Source organism: Myxocyprinus asiaticus, chromosome 6 (assembly GCF_019703515.2).
Source record: "Myxocyprinus asiaticus isolate MX2 ecotype Aquarium Trade chromosome 6, UBuf_Myxa_2, whole genome shotgun sequence".
NCBI lineage: Eukaryota > Metazoa > Chordata > Actinopteri > Cypriniformes > Catostomidae > Myxocyprinus > Myxocyprinus asiaticus.
Genome location: NC_059349.1, coordinates 36,147,435 through 36,168,378, shown reverse-complemented (window position 1 = coordinate 36,168,378; position 20,944 = coordinate 36,147,435). Strand labels below are relative to the sequence as shown.

General features: G+C 39.6%; 1 protein-coding gene across 4 annotated transcripts in view; it reads right to left on the bottom strand.

Annotated features, from left to right (window-relative positions):
- The window catches only part of LOC127442213 (astrotactin-1-like), a 481,722-nt gene that overhangs the window by 212,868 nt on the left and 247,910 nt on the right, over nucleotides 1-20,944 (bottom strand). For all 4 annotated transcript variants that reach the window (XM_051700073.1, XM_051700074.1, XM_051700076.1 and 1 more), the window contains one exon: nucleotides 14,823-15,017. In XM_051700073.1, the coding sequence (XP_051556033.1) occupies nucleotides 14,823-15,017 (195 nt within the window). The remainder of the gene's footprint in view (nucleotides 1-14,822; nucleotides 15,018-20,944) is intronic.

Here is a 20,944-nt window from a genome sequence, read left to right as displayed (position 1 = left end):
GTTAGTTTATCACTCAGAGACGCGGTGGACAGCTCGTAAACTGTCCCGCGGTCTTTGATTCTTTAATGGATAAACTCAGTGTGCCAGTCTCACCCACGATGGCAGAAATGCACAACAGTCCAATGTGGTTGGAATACAACACAGCAGATCTCATTCATGGTAATTAAATACCTTGAGTATTAGCCGCAATGAGCGGACTCGGCAGTCCGTAAACTGTACAAGCAATAACCTTGATACACAAGAATAACACACTATAATATTCTATCTCTGCCCAGACGTAAACCTTTCACTTGAATCGCATGAGGATGCAGCTAGAATGTGTGTTCATCCGTCCTTTAACTCTGACTCGGTTCCTCGAAGCTCAGGTGATGACGGCAGGCCGTTTCCTCGCTCTGTCGGCGGGCGGTACGGCTGCTGATTCTCGGCAGGCTGGCGGAGAAATCAGCGACATAGACTTGATTGAAGATGGAAGAGAAATCTTTTATCCCTTCACTTCTGCAGGCAAACGGATGAAGATGCGGATTGCTCGGCGGTCTCCTTCGGATCCGTTAGAGTGTTCGGTGGAACACAGAGTAATCTCAACTCGTCCAGCGAGATGGAGATTGTATGGCCACAGTTTAAAGTCGGACGTTACTTCCTTGTGCCACGAGGCTACACCTGAGAGCAGCGATAAGCTATGTCTACACACGGCGAGCAAAGCTGCTGGAAGCAAATCTCGGAAGCATTATTCCGATATAGCATCAGAGTTATTTCTACTCCCGATGACGTCATGGTTGAAGGGCTTTCTGTTGTGTGCCTCATACGATAGGAGTTGAGAGTTCGAACCTTTAGTGAGCAAGGCTTCATGGGATTTGTAGTCTGTTTTGGACTCCCATTGTTTGATTTTGGCGCGGTTTTTATCAGTAAGATTTATGGCGGAGTGTGTGGTCAGGCTTTTATGACTGTTAGGCCTGCCTTTGTCTTCTATCTGAATACATGAGGCCCAACATTAAATTGCTTCAATGTAGTTAGTTACTTTTTGTTAGTAATGTATAGTGTTTCTTACTATTTTTTATTTTTTTTTATAAAGAGTAGCTTGACTTTAATTTAATCACTTTAAATTATGAACAGCTTATGTCTTGGGAAGCTACAGATTCAAATTAGCTTCCCCAACAGTACTCTTGAATATGCTAGAAGGTGCACTGCAGCACATACTGCAGAAATTTCTCTGAACACAGGGGGATTTACTTGCCACCTCTAATGAAAATTTAAAAAAAGTTGTTGCTCTTGTCAAACTTAAACTACACACTTCAATAGATACTCATATATTGAAATATTAACAGCTCTGAGTTATTGCTTGTCAAAGCTACAGTACATCGGATGATAAGAGGTTCAATCCCCCACTGAGGTAGTGCAGCTAAATAGAAAAGTACAATAAACCTAGGGGCCAATAGTTTTAATGAAAATGATGCATATGGTTCTTAACTTTCTGAATTAATACTGGGCAACAATTATGATTACTGTATATACCCAGTGAACTGAAATGCCTATGAATTTTGGTGCATAAGAAATAAATATAAATGTGAATGCAACTTTCATAAAATTGCTTACTAAGAAGCTTTCTTTATAGCTTACCAAAACTTTCTATATGTTCTAGCTTACTATTAAAACTTTTGAGATACTGCATTGACAGGAAAAAAAATGCAAAGAATATAAAACCACACACTCAACTGTGTTGGGTAACATTACTTTTAAACTTAAAACCTTAAAAACTTAATACCTTAAAAAGTAACTTAAATAATTAAAAAAGTTACTTTTTTATACAAAGCATTACATTAGGTTTGCCTTATTTTGTGTTACATTTTTCTCACAGCCACTCTCTCTTCTGCTATGCATTCCATACAAATAAGCCATGCATTGCATACAAGAGACATTACAGGTCATGCTAGCTACTGCACAACACTCTTGTCAAAACAAAATACTAAACAAACAGATTTTGCATACACAATTGATGTAGAACATTGCTCGAAGCCACTGATCCAGAGTCAGCTTTCCTCATCCCATTCTCCCAGTTACAGGGAGCTGTAACACGGAGCAGTTCGGCTGCATAAGTCAGTGAATTTAGCGAGTATTTCACCCTATGTATCATGTCATGGCCAGTGGAAGACTAGTCTTATAATCCCTCTGCCTAAACGTGTTTACTGATTTTTTAATGCAGCGTGTATTTACACATCAACTGAATGTTGAATGTCAAAGGCTTTAACGGAGCAGTTCGGATGCAAACTGATCCTAGTTAAGTAGTTACAGGCAGCTTTAAAACAAAACAATTTAGATGCACAAACAGTTAGCAATCATTCCACATTGTATGTAACTGTATAATCATGCCGTGGCCACAGGAAGACTTCTCCGGGCTTATGCTTGTGCTGTATTTTAACACGAAAATGTGTGTTTACACACTTTTAAATGCAGCCTGCATGAATCAATCACGAGAATCAAAGTTTCACTTACCCGAATGTTACATTTTTGACAAAATGTTGCCTTATGAGGTCACATTTAGCTGCAAAGTTTATGACGGCTGCTCATGTAAGCTCCAGTGCACAAAAAATCAACTGCTGCAAATGATGAGTACAACTGGATTCCACTGAAGCATTCAGATTTACATTACCAGCAATATTTTGCAGTTTTTAAACATAAATCTCAGGGTGGGTTAAAAGAAGACTTGTTGTGCTCTGCCCATCGCTAATAAGCATGGCTCATACTCTCTAGAACTACAATACCCATCATGCACTATGTCTCCTCCCCGAAGTCTGCACACTTTTACTCCTGATTTATCCCAATACGTGGAAAGAAGAGGTGTACAAAATCAACGCGTTACTTATTTAAAAAGTAACTTAGATATTATGGTCTAAAATAAAAATAAAAATATTGCGTTACTTTACGCCTTACTCAAACAAGTAATCAGATTACATAATGTACATTACTTATAACATGTTACCCCCAACACTGCACTCCAAAGATAACAAATTAGCTTTATTGAGACTGACATCGTGCAGAAACGGTTGTTTAAAACAACAGCAGCAAAATAGCAGCCTCAACAGACAACTATTATGAACAGCATGGCTTAAAAATGGCAGTAAGCCTCAATAATTCGCTGCAACTACAATACCATGAGAACGTGCAAAATAATAGACAGTTGAAAAGCATCAATGTCCGTGGTCTGCGGACACGTTTTTGTTTGCTGTTTACAAAGTCTACAGCGGTCACAGAGACTGGTGAGATATCTCAGGACACGTATTTCATTAATATCTTTAAGGGAGTATGACAATTTTGCATACCTTTCCATGAAACAATTGCTTACAGCACCTTTAAATTATTTTAACAGATAAACTGTTCTCTAAACATTATGTCTGTGTCCCTCCTTGGTTATGTGTCTAAAAATATACACTGCACAAAGGAAATTATTTTAAAGGTGCAGTATGTAACAATTTTCACAATTGTTTTAACAGTTCACCTTTTTTTTGCCAATGTGTGGACGGCTTGTAATGCAACTTAAAAAATGAGCCCTTCCCAGACTTCCTAGGATGCCTATTAAAGCTATAGACTGGTTTTCATGTGAAGGGAAAAATTATCTACTGAATCCCATCTGGCTAACTGTGAACGTGATCATGGTCGAGCGAAAACTAGAGTGAACATCGGCTGAGCATTTGATTCCTGGAGGGTCCTTTGTTCGGTTTTAGGGATCAAAACCAACCCTGAATTGGCATTCTTCTTATTGGACAGGTAAGCTTACATAACTGCAAAGCATGTTAAATATAGTGCCATAAGGACTGATCTGTGTAATTTTAGCTAACTTGATCTTGCCTGCTAACTCTGACAAATTGCAAGCTACCTTGCTTCGTAACTTTCAAATAATTTCAACAATCTTCTCTTTATACTAAATGTCAGGTATACAGGATAAATTTAAGCAAATATGCTGGTTTCTTGATTGTAGTACAACATATGACATACAAACATACAATAGTGCAACATTACAGTGCAGTGCAACAGTAAACTGTCTGGTATAGTTTGGTAGTATGTAGCTGTATGTGTGTATCAGTATGCTATGTTAGCTAATAAGTAGTTTTAGATTAGTCTCAAAGTTTGTAGTAAAACAATGATAACTGTGTAACTTTAATTATGCAACCTCATCTGTCAGCATGATGCCGGTGAATCACATTCAGCCTCTTTGTACGTTACGTCATTGTTTTGGCCGATGCTCGCAGGCTCACGTCCTTATGGAGTGTGTGCACGAGCGCTAGCATGAGCAACAGGTAGCTGGCTGCAGTTCACTTAACGGCCACAGGTGTCATTAATAACAAGGGTTTCTGAATCTTACATACTGCACCTTTAAGAAAAAACTTAACTCCATCATAAGTCATACAGGATCAGTGGACAATAGTAAAGAACATAACATTTCTGAAATAATGTTTTGCAGCATGGGAATTGACACATGCAAGTTTTATGAGATGCTTTGGGCATCACATGTGGTACTGTCTGTTGAATGAGAATAAGGGGAAAATATAAATAATTCACAGTGACAATAGCACAATTTTGAATGTAAAACTAAATTAACCCTTGCCATCCAGTAGCAGCTGATGGCAAAGTAAGAGAAAAAGAATGAAACATATTTTCAATGGGAAAATCTAGGGTAATAATAAAAACTTAATGTGGTTATTACCATCTAAATTAGGGCTGTCAATCGATTCAAAGTTTAATCGAATGAATTGAATGATGTGCCAATTAATTAATAAGAATTAATTACATATAATCACATACCAATATTTAATGAGAAAGACCACAAATAAAGGTAATTTAGAATAATTAAAATATTTATAAATATAATACAGTATACATGCCTAATAAATATTAACAATCATGTAATTCATATATTACATAATATTGGGGAAACATTTATACAACACAAAAAGTGTCTTTGAAAGTGATTTTTTTTTTCCATATCATTGAACATAATACTATTATTGGCCTACTTCCCCCTGCTCTATTTTTAATTGTTGGTCTGTGTACTCGTGCATAAGTCTAAGCCACAGTCCGTTCTCTAAACATCTGATGAACATAGGACACAAAACTGGAAAACCCTTTCTTGATCAACTCAGCGAAAATCTGATTGGCTGGTTCGATGGAACTTCCGTGAGTAGACGCACACAGGAAGTTTTATCAGTCTGCCTGGATGCCAAGTTGTGTTCACATACAATGATCGCTTTTGAAGACAAAATAATCACAGAATTTGCCCAAGTTTGTCAGGTTAGTGACATCAAATATTTTAAGATATTCAGAGTTTTGTTTGAGGCACGTAGCAGAAAGTGAAGTGGATATCCATGAGCAGAGCTGCATTTTCTGCTTTGTCTACTTAGTTATGTCTGTGAAATTATCTATAATGAGGTTTTCTGTGCAGAGATTAGACACTCAACACATTTTCTGCTATTTTCCTGTGTGTTTTCTGTGCAATCGCTCATGGCGACTTGCGCGCCTTTATACATACATACATATATATATATATATATATATATTTTTTTTTTTTTTTTTTTCTGGTCTGTCTTTTATTATGGTATGATACATCTCCATTAACCTGCCCCTAAATACTCCGTAATGATAAAACTGTGATTGGTCGCTTTACATTTCAGTTAGATGTTTTTTTCTGTCAAAATGGGCGGTTCTTGGCCAATTGAAGCTGCTACAGTATAGAGCCCAATCATATGCCACAGTCATATGTCTGGTTATGCAAGATTACTCGTGCATCAGACGGACGCTTTAGGAGGGTCACCAATTCACTAGTTTTCAGCGCCTAGTCATAAGTGTTGTGTTTTTAGGATGCTGTGTCAAGTTAAATGTAGTTTGAAAGTTTGAAAAACCTGTTTTGAGATCCCTGCATTCTTGTGTGATCGGTTGAGTGCAAGAGCATGTCATCTGTGGAGGGCTGTGCTGCCTGCTTGCTTGTTCGACGAGACACGTTGCCTGTACAGCTTGAGTGCTGACTGCCCTCTACTGCATCAAGGTTGTATAACAAACTTGAATTGCTCCGGTGGTAGGAATATTTCTTATTACGTAAATTACGTACTGGTCAGGGGCATGATTAATTGCATTTTTTTTTTTTTTTTTAATGTTTTATTTATAATTAATCAAAGAAAATTAACGTGTTAAAACAACAGCCCTAATCTAAAATAAAAAATGCAAGCTCAGAATGCTAGAACACTAAAATTGATGGAAAAGTGATAAATAAAATGTATAAATAAACTTGTTTACTTTTTGGTTTTAATTATAATAAGTAGTTTTACCAAAGGGCCATAATGCAATTTACTTTCTTTAACTTGATAGTCCATAAGGAAAGATAATGAAATAGTCAGTATTCAATAAGTAGTAAATCTAGAATGGCAGAATTTTGAGCTGGTATTTTTAGCCTGTTTTACTCAACACAATGCAACAATTAAAGGTCAATTTAAGTGTGTAATTTCTGTACCACTAGCATAAAAAAAACAACAACAAAAAGCACTACAGCCTGTTTTTTTTTTTTTTTTTAGGCTGGTTGGGTTACTCAAACAATCAAAGCACCGTTTTGATAGCACCATAGACCCACAGCATTTAATTTTTTCTGGAAACCCCCTCTGAATAGCTTACTTAAAGTTGTCTTTGCATAATAAGTAAGCTTGGAAATGTGAAAGTATTTTAACATTGGAACAAATTAAACATCAACTTTAACATGTTTTTATTTAGTGTTAATATCCCAGTATAATGAAAACCTTGAAAATGAACATTCTAAAGTGGCATAAATAATAAGGGAAAGTTTAAAGAAAAAGTCAAATGAATACAGCCCTTGCTTCAGGCTTTTAGAATCAATCAGTCTCTTCATGGCTCCGGTGTGATATTTTAATTTAGTGTTGGGAGACAGGTAACACTTGGAGTTTCTTACTGTGGACGAAAACACCCTACTGGGCAGTTTTTGGAGAGGTAGTCCTAATCATGATTCTGGAAACTCTAAATGAGAACAAAGGGCACTAAAAGTTCATTAAAACCAGCTCAAAGCACACTGGGGTGGAAAAGGAGTGACACTGGTTAAGGTAGGAACCCAGAGGAGAGAAAAATGAATTAGGAAAGGGCACATACTTTTAGGTGAATAGTCTCACGTTGCTAGAGCCAATGTGCAGTAGTGGGTGTATGTTCAACATACAGTAATTGAAATGCTCTTTTAAAAGCCTTTGTTTACAATTAAATGTATTTCCTTAATTTATTACGACTCTACAACAGCAATAGCACACAAATATGGCACTGCAATTTACATTTATTTTAAGAAAAAATAAATGCTGCTCAACAAGTTAGACATTCACATTCAGCCTTGTTGAGAATGAGAGAGAGAGAGAGAGAGAGAGAGAGAGAGTGAGAGAGATTTATGCAATATTTATGTTATTCATGTGCCAATTTTATGATTTTCTGTTTGGTAGAAAATCGTAAAATTGGCATGTTCATAGCATAAAACTAGTATTTTTTGTTGTTGTTGTTGTTGTAGAAATCACACAGAAACATGTCAATTACTGTTTAGGGAGGTGCAGATTCTGTTATGCAACGTGCCAGCTAAGATGCTAGATCAGGTCTTTTGAAATGCTACATCTCAAAAGTCCACGAATAATTAAAAAGATGAGCACACACATGCAGATAGCATGCAAATATGCCGCAACAAACCAGGATGAACTATAAGCTAAATTAAGCTGACACGTAACAACCACAACAGACTGGTGTTTTAAGAATTATGACATGGCAACGTATTTCAATGTGAGGACAGTATAGATGGACCTGACTATATAGGAGAAATCCTTCCAGTGACAGAATATCTGTATGATTAACAGGTATAGATATACAGATATGTTAGAAGTTTACATACACATTAGCCAAATACATTTAAACTCAGTTTTTCACAATTCCTGACATTTAATCATAGAAAACAACCCCTGTCTTAGGTCAGTTATGATCACTACTTTTTTTTTAAGAATGTGAAATGTCAGAATAATAATAGAGAGAATGATTTATTTCAGCTTTTATTTCCTCCATCACATTCCTAGTGGGTCAGTAATTTACATACACTTTGTTAGTATTTGGTAGCATTGCCTTTAAATAGTTTGCACTTGGGTCAAAACATTTTGGGTAGCCTTCCACAAGCTTCTCACAATAAGTTGCTGGAATTTTGGCCCATTTCTCCAGACAGAACTGGCGTAACTGAGTCAGGTTTGTAGGCCTCCTTGCTCACACACGCTTTTTTCGGTTTTGTCTACAAATTTTCTATCGGATTGAGGTCAGGGCTTTGTGATGGCCACTTCAATACCTTGACTTAGTTGTCCTTAAGCCATTTTGCCACAACTTTGGAGGTATGCTTGGAGTCACTGTCCATCTGGAAGACCCATTTGCGACAGAGCTTTAACTTCCTGGCTGATGTCTTGAGATGTTGCTTCAATATATACACACAATTTTCCTTCCTCATGATGCCATCTATTTTGTAAAGTGCATCAGTCCCTCCTGCAGCAAAGCACCTCTACAACATAATGCTGCCACTCCCATGCTTCACAGTTGGGATGGTGTTCTTCGGCTTGCAAGCCTCACCCTTTTTCCTCCAAACATAACGATGGTCATTATGGCCAAACAGTTAGTTTTTTTGTTTCATCAGACCAGTGGACATTTCTCCAGAAAGTAAGATCTTTGTCCCCATGTGCACTTGCAAACTGTAGTCTGGCTTTTCTATGGCGGTTTTGGAGCAGTGGCTTCTTCCTTGCTGAGCAGCCTTTCAGGTTATATCGATATAGGACTTGTTTTACTGTGGATATAGATACTTGTCTACCTGTTTCCTCCAGCATCTTCACGAGGTCCTTTGCTGTTGTTCTGGGATTGATTTGCACTTTTTGCACCAAAGTAAGTTCATATCTAGGAGACAGAATCTTTCCTGAGTGGTATGAAGGCTGTGTGGTCCCATGGTGTTTATACTTGCATACTATTGTTTGTACAGATGAACATGGTACCTTCTGCAGTTTGGAAATTGCTACCAAGGATGAATCAGACTTGTGGATGTCCACATTTTTTTTCTTTCTTTTTTTTCTGAGTTCTTGGCTGATTTCTTTTGATTGTCCCATGATGTCAAGCAAAGAGGCACTGAGTTTGAAGGTAGGCCTTAAAATACATCCACAGGTATATCTCCAATTCAGTACACCTCCTATAAGAAGCAAATTGTCTAATTGTCTAAAGGCTTGACATCATTTTCTGGAATTTTCCAAGCTGCTTAAAGGCAGTTAACTTAGTGTATGCAAACTTCTGACCCACTGGAATTGTGACATAGTCAATTAAAATAGAAAAATCTGTCTGTAAACAATTGTTGGAAAAATTACTCATGTCCTGCACAAAGTAGATGTCCTAAACGACTTGCCAAAACTATAGTTTGCTAATATTAAATCTGTGGAGTGGTTAAAAAATTAGTTTTAATGACTTCAACCTAAGTGTAAGTAAACTTCTGACTTCAACTGTATAAATATGCCTTGGCACTAATAAAAAATGTTTACATGGGTGAGTGAAAGATTCAAGGTAGAAGCTAGTTGAAAGTGCTGAAGGTATAAAGTTTACTTTTGAAAATGTGGTAGTCTTCTAGGATTTAAATGCACTGATTACACAGAGGATTGTTCAGCTCGTTATCTCAGGCTGAGTACACTTTATGATGGCTCATAAACTAACACAGAGAAAAAAACAAACATTATATGACTATTGACATCTGCATTTCATCACTAACATTTAGAGAAAACACAGAACAAACAGCACAGCATCACTAAATTATGGCACAGTCAAAATGGTGCAGTCACTCCTGCTTATCATGTATATAACTGCATATAATGCAAATAAATGCATACAATTAATTTAATCATTATCTTAACAATTTAATCAGTGTCTTACTAATAGATTAAATAAATTCGTAATTAATTAAACAAAAACAGAACAGTGTTTCCGCCCTTCTTGACAAATTACTTTCCATGACTTTTCTATGCCTTTTTAATCTGGAAACTGTTTCTTTTTTTTTCTTTTTTTATTGGGTTTTCTCCCAATTTGGAATGCCCAATTCCCAATGTGCTTTTAAGTCCTCGTGGTCGTGTAGTGATTAGCCTCAGTCCGGGTGGCGGAGGACGAATCCCAGTTGCCTCTGCGTCTAAGACCCTCAACCCGCGCACCTTATCACGTGGCTTGTTGAGCGCGTTGCCACGGAGACAGAGCGCGTGTGGAGGCTTCACGCCACCCACCGCGGCAACCACGCTCAACTCACCACGCACCCCACCGAGAACGAACCACATTAAAGCGACCACGAGGAGTTTACCCCATGTGACTCTACCCTTCCTTTCAAAGTTCTCTCCCTCTTATACCTTATGGAGTTGTTCTTTTGTTTTTGTTTTTGTTTTTTGTTTTTTTGTTCTCGCAACATTCACCTTTAGCTTGCTCATTGGGGGTATTAAGGCACTATATTTTGTAGCGGGCAGCAAACAAAGGCATCCAAAGCCTTTTCATCCACGACAGGGGATGAAACTTCACCTTGATGTGATCAGGCCTTACACAAACAACTGCCTTTTGCCATCAGATAAGACTGAAAAGACAATTTTCAGGCACCCTTTTGAGATACAAAGGGCCTTGCAGAGAAGTTGACCTCCATCACCAGATCCATTTTTGTTCACCCAGGCTTCCCATCCCTAAGACCTTGGTGTGAATGACTGGACAAGGTCTTAGGACCATCAGAGCAGTTCTGTTGATTGGCCTGGCCATTTGGCTGGAGCAACTGTAACAAAGAGATGCTCCAAAAGAAGTACAAATCTTCACATACATACTTTTACTTTTCAAATAGGCACAAAATACATCACATCTACTCCATATACAAATGGTATGTGCTTAGTAACAACTATTTGTGACACAACAGTTCACACAAACTGAGCTGTTAATGTATCAGTGAATGCACTGGTGATAGTTCAACCTCTCAGTATCGTATTTGGAATCTACAGTATATTGCTAGTGGTTTGGAAAGTGAACAATGCGTAGGTAAAACCTTTAAGACACTTTTCTAACTGTGAACTTTAGACTATTCAAAGAATTCCACAAGGAACTCCACAAGGGTGGGCCCACTGTGTGTGCCACCTATGATGTCAATAGCCAATCAGAACATTTGAAAATGAAGGCGCCAAATTGGAATCTCCACCTCAGCGGGAAGGTAAAAAAGTACCATTCCAGCAGACATACCCAGTTCTGAGGGTCCGCTCCTGAGAGAAAGGAGACACTAACAGAATAACACTCCAACGTTCTACAATTTCGAAGTCTCCATACGAGGGAGACAACAACAGAAACACCAGCGAAAAGGTTAAGCTTTTGCGAGCAAACCTCTTCAAGTTTCCTTCATCTGTGTGTTTCAGATTGTAAAGGAACTTGTGCAAAGACATCAGGGCTTAATCTGCATTTTCCAGATTGCAAAGACCCTCACGGTGCTCTAGTAGAACAGCATTCCTCAGGCTGTTGAAATGGAATCCAGCTCCTTTCCCACTGCAATGCAGACTAGCATAACCAGTGGAAGATGTAAATGTCACCGAGCTCATCACTCGATCAAGCAGAATGTAAATATCACTATCCAATCATCTTTCCAGAGTCCTTGGCATTAGTGTATACAATCAGTTTATTAATATCTAATGTTCTTTAGAAATTGTATAACCTGTGCATCAAATTTAAAAAAGAAATAGTCTTTGAGTAGAATTCGTCTCTCAAAGAACTCCGCTGACCTGAAAAGCATAGACAGGATTAAATACATTCTGCATTTCTCTTTTAGGCAGGTTGTCAAAGGGAAATATGTTGCACCTCATGTTTATGATTAAATACAATGAAAATGTGACAATGCCTTTTAGATATGCATCAGATCGTAAAAGCAGCTGCTTTTTGACATCCCAGACTTGTGGGTTGTTACTTTTGGTGAAGCGCCAAAGGAAACACACAGTGGTGTAAGTTTAAAACAGAATATTAAAGAACTTCAGCCTCTTTGGATATACTTTATCTGGCAGTTGCTCGCTCATTTCCCCCTTGCATCATTTTGGAAAGAGATGAATCAGAGTTACCTTTGTAAATGTATGTTTAATTTACCCTGATTGTATTGAGTGTACACTGCATATGTGTGAGTTGATGCAATATCAAAATATGAATAATTTGTCATTTCACATCTTTCTCTCTTTTTCTCTTTTTCATTTTCTTTTTGAGAAAAGGCTTAATGAATTTAGTTCACTGAAAGTGTTGTTTATTTGCACTTACTCTCTGCATTTTATTAACACCTGATTCACTAAAGGAATATTACAAATCAGGTAATAAAGCAAACATGGCCCAGAAATCTGTGCTGAATTAAATTTGGACAGCACTATTCCCAATTTTTCAGGTTGTGGAGGATGCAGCAGACTACCATAATCTAGCATACTTTACTGGGTCTGTACAGCATAAGTCCAACACTTCAATCCACGCACCTGATATATGCACCATAATAATGCTCTTTTCCATAATTTGATCATCATTTGATGAATTACTGCTGCCATGAATTATTGAACATTTAAAAAAAAAAAAAAAAAAACATCTCTTTTAAATAGAACTTCTTTTACCGCCAGCTTTCCGTGGGTGGTCATAGCCCGACGTTAATTGCAGCAAATAGTGCTGAGTTTTGTGAACAAGGCGGATCTTTAATAAGCCCAATTTTTCATAGAAATCAGAAGAATTTTGCATTAAAAAATTACAGTAACTTAATTTATATACAATGCAACACTATTTTAGCACAAAAATCCTATCAAAAAATCTTTAAAAAATAAATACTTGAACACAAAGCTCTCTAAACAAACTGCAAGGATTAACAGCTAACAGTTTTTTTTTTGTTTGTTTTTTTTTACTGTTTTCCTTTTTATACCCTACTGTATATTAGACAAGTCAAACATACCTGAAATAATTGAAAGCCATGCATTTATCTCAGAATGCAATCAATCAGGAAAACATTTTGTTTATCCTTGCCAATCTCTTTAAAATTTCCAATTCCGCACACTAGACATCAAACAACATTTCATTTCCCTTCCCTGCTCCTCCTGAGCATCAATGTTTAGACTATTTCCTCAGGTCTGAAATTAATTGTCGCAGCTCTGCAATATTCTATAAAGGATTAATGAACCTGGCACAGCCTACTTTTTGTTCAACCGAAGATCCAGTAGTTTCAGCTGGCCTAATTAAGCCCCATTAAATACAAACTTGCTTATGGTCACTTTTAATTTACATCTTGCCATTCCCCATAATTATTGCCCTGTCCTCTCTAAAAGGTGCAGAGAGTGAGTCTCGTAGCATGGGGGCTGGTTGTGCTTTTCAAAGGCTGTCTAAACCCGCCGTCTCTCCAGGTGCCTCCAAATGAGATCAGAGCATTTGAGATTTGGCTTCTTGATAATATTAACTCTCCACCCGCTCTGCCTATTCCTCAATCACTCAGGCCTCCCTCCTACTCTTTCACACCAATCAAACCATGTGGGATAAATGGACAAACTGATGCAGGAAACTGGATCAGACAGTGTCTGTGTTTAATTTAAGGGCCATCAATGACTTTTCATGGTGACCTTTTGGCGAGCTGACCAAAGAAGACATCACTGTGCTCCGGTAATTAGGGGAACCTTCAAAGTGATTCTGTGTGCGATTAGATAGATGTTCTATGGTGCTATTTCACAGGATGTGTGCTTTATTAAATTAGCCTTCATGATTAAATAGCATAACTGCCGTGCTTTCAAGACCTACAGTATATTCCAGATGACCATATATATATATATATATATATATATATATATATATATATATATATATATATATATATATATATATATATATATATATATATATATATACACACTACCGGAGAAAAGTTTTGAAACACTTACTCATTCTTTATTATATATATATATATATATATATATATATATATATATATATATATATATATATATATATATATATATTACATTTTAGAATAATAGTGAAGTCATCAAAACTATGAATAAAATAACATAAAAGGAACTATGGGAATTATGTTGTGACTAACCAAAATCCAAAATAAATCAAAACTGTGTTATATTTTAGCATCTTCAAAGTAGTCACCCTTTGCCTAGAATTTTCAGAAATGTACTCTTCTCAACCAACTTCTTGAGGTATTAACCTGGGATGCTTTTTAAACAGTATTGAAGGAGTTCCCGTCTATGTTGGGCACTTATTGGCTGCTTTTCTTTATTATTTGGTCCAAGTCATCAATTTCAAAAACCTTTTTTTATTTTTATTTTTATTTATTATAAAATTTTAGTTTTGTAATGAAATAAATTAATATGGTGGCACAATTATATTTTTGTCTACAAAACACCTTGAGATCAAAAGATTTTTAAGATCATGAGAAACATTTCAGTCAAAAGTTTCAAAAGTTTTGACCGGTATTGTATATATATATAACAGACTATATGGAACATACTAACAGTATATGCTACCAATATTAGCTTAAGCAAAAAAAGCTTTAACTATTGATTATGAATTATAAATTGTATTTTGGTCGAGGTGGAATAATTTATTATTATAATTTCCAGCTCTAAAATCTGATTGGATGAACCACATTCAAAGTAAAATAGCTGACTGCCCATCATTTGGATTCTATGTTAATGCACCAAATTGCGTAACCAAAAAAAAAAAAAATAATAATAATAATAATAATTAACATCTAAATTAACTTGTTTTTATCATCATTCAATTACCTGAATGTGGCCTTAAGAATCTGTCCAGATGTAATCTCTTTGGTGTGGTTATTGTAGCCATAGAAGAGGTCCCCAAACACAGTCTGGTTGGCTGGGATGTCAGCTGTGTCCCCGCAGTCCACTCCCTCAGTGCATGCCTCTGACAGCGGCTGACAGGAGCGCCCATCTGCTCCTCTTTTATAATCTTCAATACATCTACAAAACAGACAGCAAGAGGAAGAAGACATGGGAGCTGAGAAAAAAAGACAGGGGAGTAATTGTTTGCCAAAGCAGTTTAAGAAAATATTTAACACTGCACAGTGCTTCTTCCAGACATGCGCTCTACTCGCTCCACACCTTGTGTTCCTTTCAAGTTAAATCGCAAAGAACAATGCAAACAGATGTGTTCCCACTAATGATATACATGCACTAACATACATATGCACTCTTCGTTTTTTTTTTATTAAAAATTGTATTAGGGCTGAAAGAACTCAGAACTCCTAGAACAAGATGCAAAAACTTTACCATGAAACCAATCAGTCATTCTAGTACATGCCTTACAGATCTAGTATTTATCCACTGACTAACAAAATCCAAGTACTCATCCAAGTTTTCTAATGAACGTGCAATATATCGTGGGTGGGGCCAAACACCAACGATATGTTTATGCTTAAAATTGTAAAAGTCCCCATATTTTTAAATGCAACAAAATAACAAACTTTGCCTTAAAAATATTGCATTCCAAATGAGCATCACCTAGAGGTGATGATGTAGAAATATGCATACAAATATAAAAGTTTTTCACATGGCACTTAAATAGACAAGTCATATATCAAATGCAAGCTCTCTCATGATTGTGACTGTACAGTTCATTATTTTTTTCGCTCTTACACCACAGTTAAAATGATTATCAAAAGTATCAAAAAGTGAAATATGATCTCTGTAAGACAACAAAGACAAATATCTCATGTCTGCTCCAATCACTGCTTCTGTAAGCCCAAGTAGCCAAAGCTTTTACATTAGGTTATCTTCTTTAAAATTATAATTTGTTTTACTTGTCCATGAGCTTGCTTGTTAAAATAACCCAGTGTTATATCTCAGATGTCCAGAAAAATTTTTTTTTGCAGTCAAGCAAAAAAAAAGCATGATAAACAAATCATTGGCAAAATATGTTATCAACTATTGATAATAAAGTATTATATATCATCAGTGACTGCTAGATTGAGCTTCTAACCCATTCAGAGGCCGAGTTATATGATGAAACAGTGGGAAACATGCATATGATTCAAAATTGACTGTATTTGTGGTTTGAGTGCTCAGCTGTGTTAGAGTGCCACCAACATTTCAGATCTGTATATTGTGATGGAAGGTGATAGATGAAAAATTATTTTTCCTAGTACTTGCTGGCATCTAGTGGAATTAAATAAAATTTTCTTTTTCTGCAGGGAGATAGAGTAAACAGAACCAAAACTACATGCTTATGAAGGGGGGGGGGGGGGGGTCGTCATAGTGTCGTAAGCATGTACAATATTACTTAGAATTGGACCAGTTTAGCTTGCAATTAGTCCACTGTACGTGTGTAAAGTGAGCTTTTAAAGTTGGGAGTAAAAAATTGCAGGTGGCAGCCATAAAAATGCACCAAAGTTGAAGAGGTTCAATTAATTATTTGTTGAGTTGGCACAATATTAGTCTTGTAAAGCAGGCTTCTTAACTTCAAAGGCTATGAATGATTTAGTTATTATTGTGTTTAACAATTAAAAATAAGTAATGCATGTTGGATATCAGCAACTTTAAACAATACAAATAATCAGCAGAGGTAATAAAAAACAATATAGTTTTTTTACAATATCTCTAATAACAGTATTATATATGATACTCATTAAATTTGTGACCATGAATAGGATTTATAATGCACTACCACTATGAAATTACATGGAAAGATTGCATTAGATTGATGCATTGCATATGTGTATTTTCAGGCATTTTTGGAATACTGTATTAAGGCCTTAATAAGTTTCAAGTGTAATCAATAATTATTATTTACTTATTTGTTCCTTAAGAGTTTATATATGCACTTATTTACGCACTAGTTAAACCACAAACCATGAAGCTATCAATCTTTGCAAGAAAGCCAAATTAAGTACTGGTTCAACATTCAAAACTACTAAGAGGTATAGGTAATGATCACACAGCATAGCATCATGAATGTAAAGTTGGCAATTCTGTTTACCATCTGCAAAACAGTATCACCTTAATAGCGTGACTCCTCACAGGACTCTTTTATATTCATGAAACTTTAAAACTTAGCTGTAACATCTGCTCTGTACTGCACAAGCAAATAAAAAGAAAGGGGTGTCAGGGCTTAAATGCTCAGTCTCACTTTTCCTGATAGCACTACAGTTTTACAGGAAACTGTCAGCAATGGAGGTGAGACACATCCTCTCAGCAGCACATCCGTAACACAGAAAACACTTTAAGTGGCTTCAAATTGCATGTCATATCATCAGGATCCCTTGAGAAAGAGAGAAATACACACATTTGTCACCTTTATTTAACGAGACATGCCTACAGAAGCGAATGATCTTGGAGACTCACTGAATAGGTCAACAAAGGGTTGTTTTAAAAGGGAAGAAGACATAAGAAAATAATAGTCTCTACACCTGGCCATGACGTTCAGAGCAGAATTGCCAGCAACTCGAGGCAGTTGATGTGCCAACGCAGCCGCGGGCCCGTCCATAAGCCGGCGGCTGCATGCCCATTGCAAACAGCACCCCAGCCTGTTTTGGAGGCATCTGTCTTGACCACGACGCGCCTGGAGACCTGCTCTAGGGGAATGCCTGCCCATAGAAACGAGAGGTCGGTCCAAGGGCTGAAGAGACGGTGACAGACTGGCGTGATGACCACGCGATGTGTCCCGCGGCGCCATGTCCATCTCGGGACTCGAGTCTGAAGCCAGTGCTGAAGCGGTCTCATATGCATCAACCCGAGTGGGGTGGCCACCGCTGAGGATGCCATATGCCCCAGGAGCCTCTGAAAGAGTTTCAGTGGAACCGCTGTTTCTGTTTGAATGCCTTCAAACAGGTTAGCACTGACTGTGTGTGCTCGTTCGTGAGGCCAACTCCAAACCGAGAAAAGAGATGCTCTGAACCGGGAGGAGCTTGCTCTTTTCCCAGTTGACCCGAAGCCCTAATCAGCTGAGTGCCTGTGTGCACACAACATGTCCAGAGAGTGAGCTAGGATTAGCCAATCGTTGAGATAATTGAGAATGCGAATGCCCACCTCCCTTAACGGGGCAAGAGCTGCCTCTGCGACCATCGTGAAGATGCGAGGGGACAAGGACAGGCCGAAAGGGAGGACCTTGTACTGATACGCCTGACCCTCGAATGCAAACCGGAGGAAGGGTCTGTGTCGAGGTAGAATTGAGACGTGAAAGTACGCGTCCTTCAGGTCTACCGCCGTGAACCAATCTTGATGCCGGACACTCACCAGAATGCATTTTTCATCAGCATCTTGAACGGGAGTCTGTGTAAAGCCCGGTTCAGTACTCGTAGGTCATAGGGGCTGTAAAACCCCTTCTTCATCTCGGCCAGGGATAGGTTCTATCACACCCTTCCATAGGAGGGTGGCGATCTCCGCACGCAAGGTAGCAGCGTTTTCGTCCTTCACCAAGGTGAAGTGGATATTGCTGAACCTGGGGGGACGCCTGGTGAACTGAATCGCATAGCCGAGTTGGATGGTCCGGACCAGCCATCGCGACGGATTGGAAAGTGCAAGCCACACATCCAAGTTCCGTACGAGGGGGACCAAAGGGACAACCTCGTCGGACGTACCAGCAGGTGTGGCCTCGCGGCAGGGCAGAGCTCGAGGTGCCACACCATGTCGTGGCCATGCTGAGTCTAGGGACATCGAAGCACTTACCTGGCTCCTTGTGACCACCCCCGGAACAGCCTGGGATGGGGGAGGAAGAGGCCTGTCCTCACAACCTGTGGAGACTGTCACATCGGGGTCAGATGTGTGCCACAGCTAGGCACGCAGGGGTGGGGAGACCGCTGCTGGAGCGCCAATCCTGCAAGGGAAAAAAGGTGGACAGTGGTCATGATGACGACCGTGCACACCGGGTATGTGACCCAGGGAAGGAGGAAACCGCTCTTTTGCTGAACTGTTGGGTACCTCAGCCACTTGGGCATGTGGCAAAATCAAATGAAAAGGCAACAAAAGATTCTCCACCTGGCCCTCCACCGGGGGATGGAGTGGTCTTATTACCAGCTCCAATGCAGTGGGTTTTGTGGACCCTGGGTCGCCCATCTCAGGGGCACTTTGAAGACCTTCGTGGGTTCTTGGCGGCCGGCCGTGAGATGGGTGGTGTCTGCTTCCTGCGGTGGGCTCCACGCCGGGGCCGGGCAGAAGGGATGGGCTGCGGTGGGGCCGGTGCAGTCACCGCAGGGGGACCCCTTGGCGACGGGCAGACAGGGTGCAGGATCTTGAGCCATGCTGGGGCAGGATATGCTGGATAGCCTCCGTCTGCTGCTTCACCGTCGAGAACTGCTGGGCAAAGTCCTTGACGGTGTTGCCGAATAGGCCAGCCTGGTAGATAGGGGCAGCAAGGAACCGTGTCTTGTTGGCCTCACCCATTTTGACCAGGTGGAGCCAAAGGTGGCGCTCCTGGACCACTAATGTGGACATCATTTGCCTGAGAGACCGCACCGTGACCTTTGTCGCCTGGAGAGTGAGGTCGGGCGCCGAGCGCAGTTCCTGCATCAGATCTGGGGCGGAACTACCTTCGTGCAGTTCTTTTAGTGCCTTGGCTTGGTGGACCTGCAGGAGAGCCATGGCGTGCAGGGCAGAGGTGTCTTGTCCAGCAGCACTGTAGGCTTTGGCCGTCAGAGACGACGTGAACCTACAGGGCTTGGACGGGAGCTTTGGGCGTCCATGCCAGGTGGCAGTGCCCTGCAGGCATAGGTGCAACGCGAGCGCCTTATCCACCGGGGGAATCGCCGTATAGCCTCTGGCCGCCCCACCATCGAGGGTAGTGAGGGCAGGGGAACTGAGAAATTGGGACCAGGCAGTAAAAGGTGCCTCCCACGATTTTGTCAGCTCCTCGTGCACTTCCGGGAAGAAAGGCACTGGAGCGGGGCGTGGCTGCTTTGAGCGGCCGCCCGGGAAAGCACGTCTGTCATCTCCGTATAAGCCTGTGACTGGGCGATTGTCCCCGAAGGGGGGAGCCCAGCTGAGGCTTCTGCGTCTGACTGGACAAGCCCGCTCTCCGATGCTGTGCTCGAGAGCTCATCGGCTTCGCGGGCTCCGAACAAGAGGTCGAACTCGCCGTGAGACGAGCCGGCGGACTCATCCGAAAGCCCGATCGGGGCAGATGAGCATGCTGGGGAATGGGAGGTTCTTAAGAAAGCAAGCCGCGACCGCATCATTGCCATGGTCATGTTCTCGCAGTGAGAACATGAACCATCCACGAATGCTGCCTCCGTGTGGGTCGTGCCCAGACACGAAAGACAGCGATCATGACCATCTGAAGTTGAGAGTTAACGACCGCAACCAGGAATAACACACAAATGGAAAGGCATCTTTAAAAAGATGCGTCTTTATAAAGACGTTCCGTGTGTGCCGCTCTTTTAGAGAAATTCTTTCAGGAAAATATACTCTATATATAATATAATTTTTTTCTGCTGAAGCACCCAGGGGCATTCTCTGCAGTGCACCAGTGCAGAGGAGGGAGAAGCCGCTGAAATTCTCTGTTAGATCAGCAGAGGTGAATGAAAAGTCAGCTCAGTAGACATCGACCATTCGGCTCCGAAGAGAAAATCTGAATGAGTGGTTGTACGCCAGCTCCTTTTATACCCGTATGTCTGGGGGAGTGGCATGCAAATACCACTCGCCAATTTTCATTGGCCTTTTATCAAAGACCAGAGGTGTCTCAGCTCCCAAGAGTGACACAACGTCACATCGACACAACATCGAGTGAGTGACAGATAGGGAACATCTAAATATGCTTTTATTCAAGTCTGACTAAATCAAGCTGACAAATAAAGTTACAACAACAAAAGCCATTTTTATGCATTAGATAAAGTAGAAATGTAAGCAATTACTTGAGGTAACAATTTCAGGTTCTGTCTTTTTTCAGTGTGTGGCTC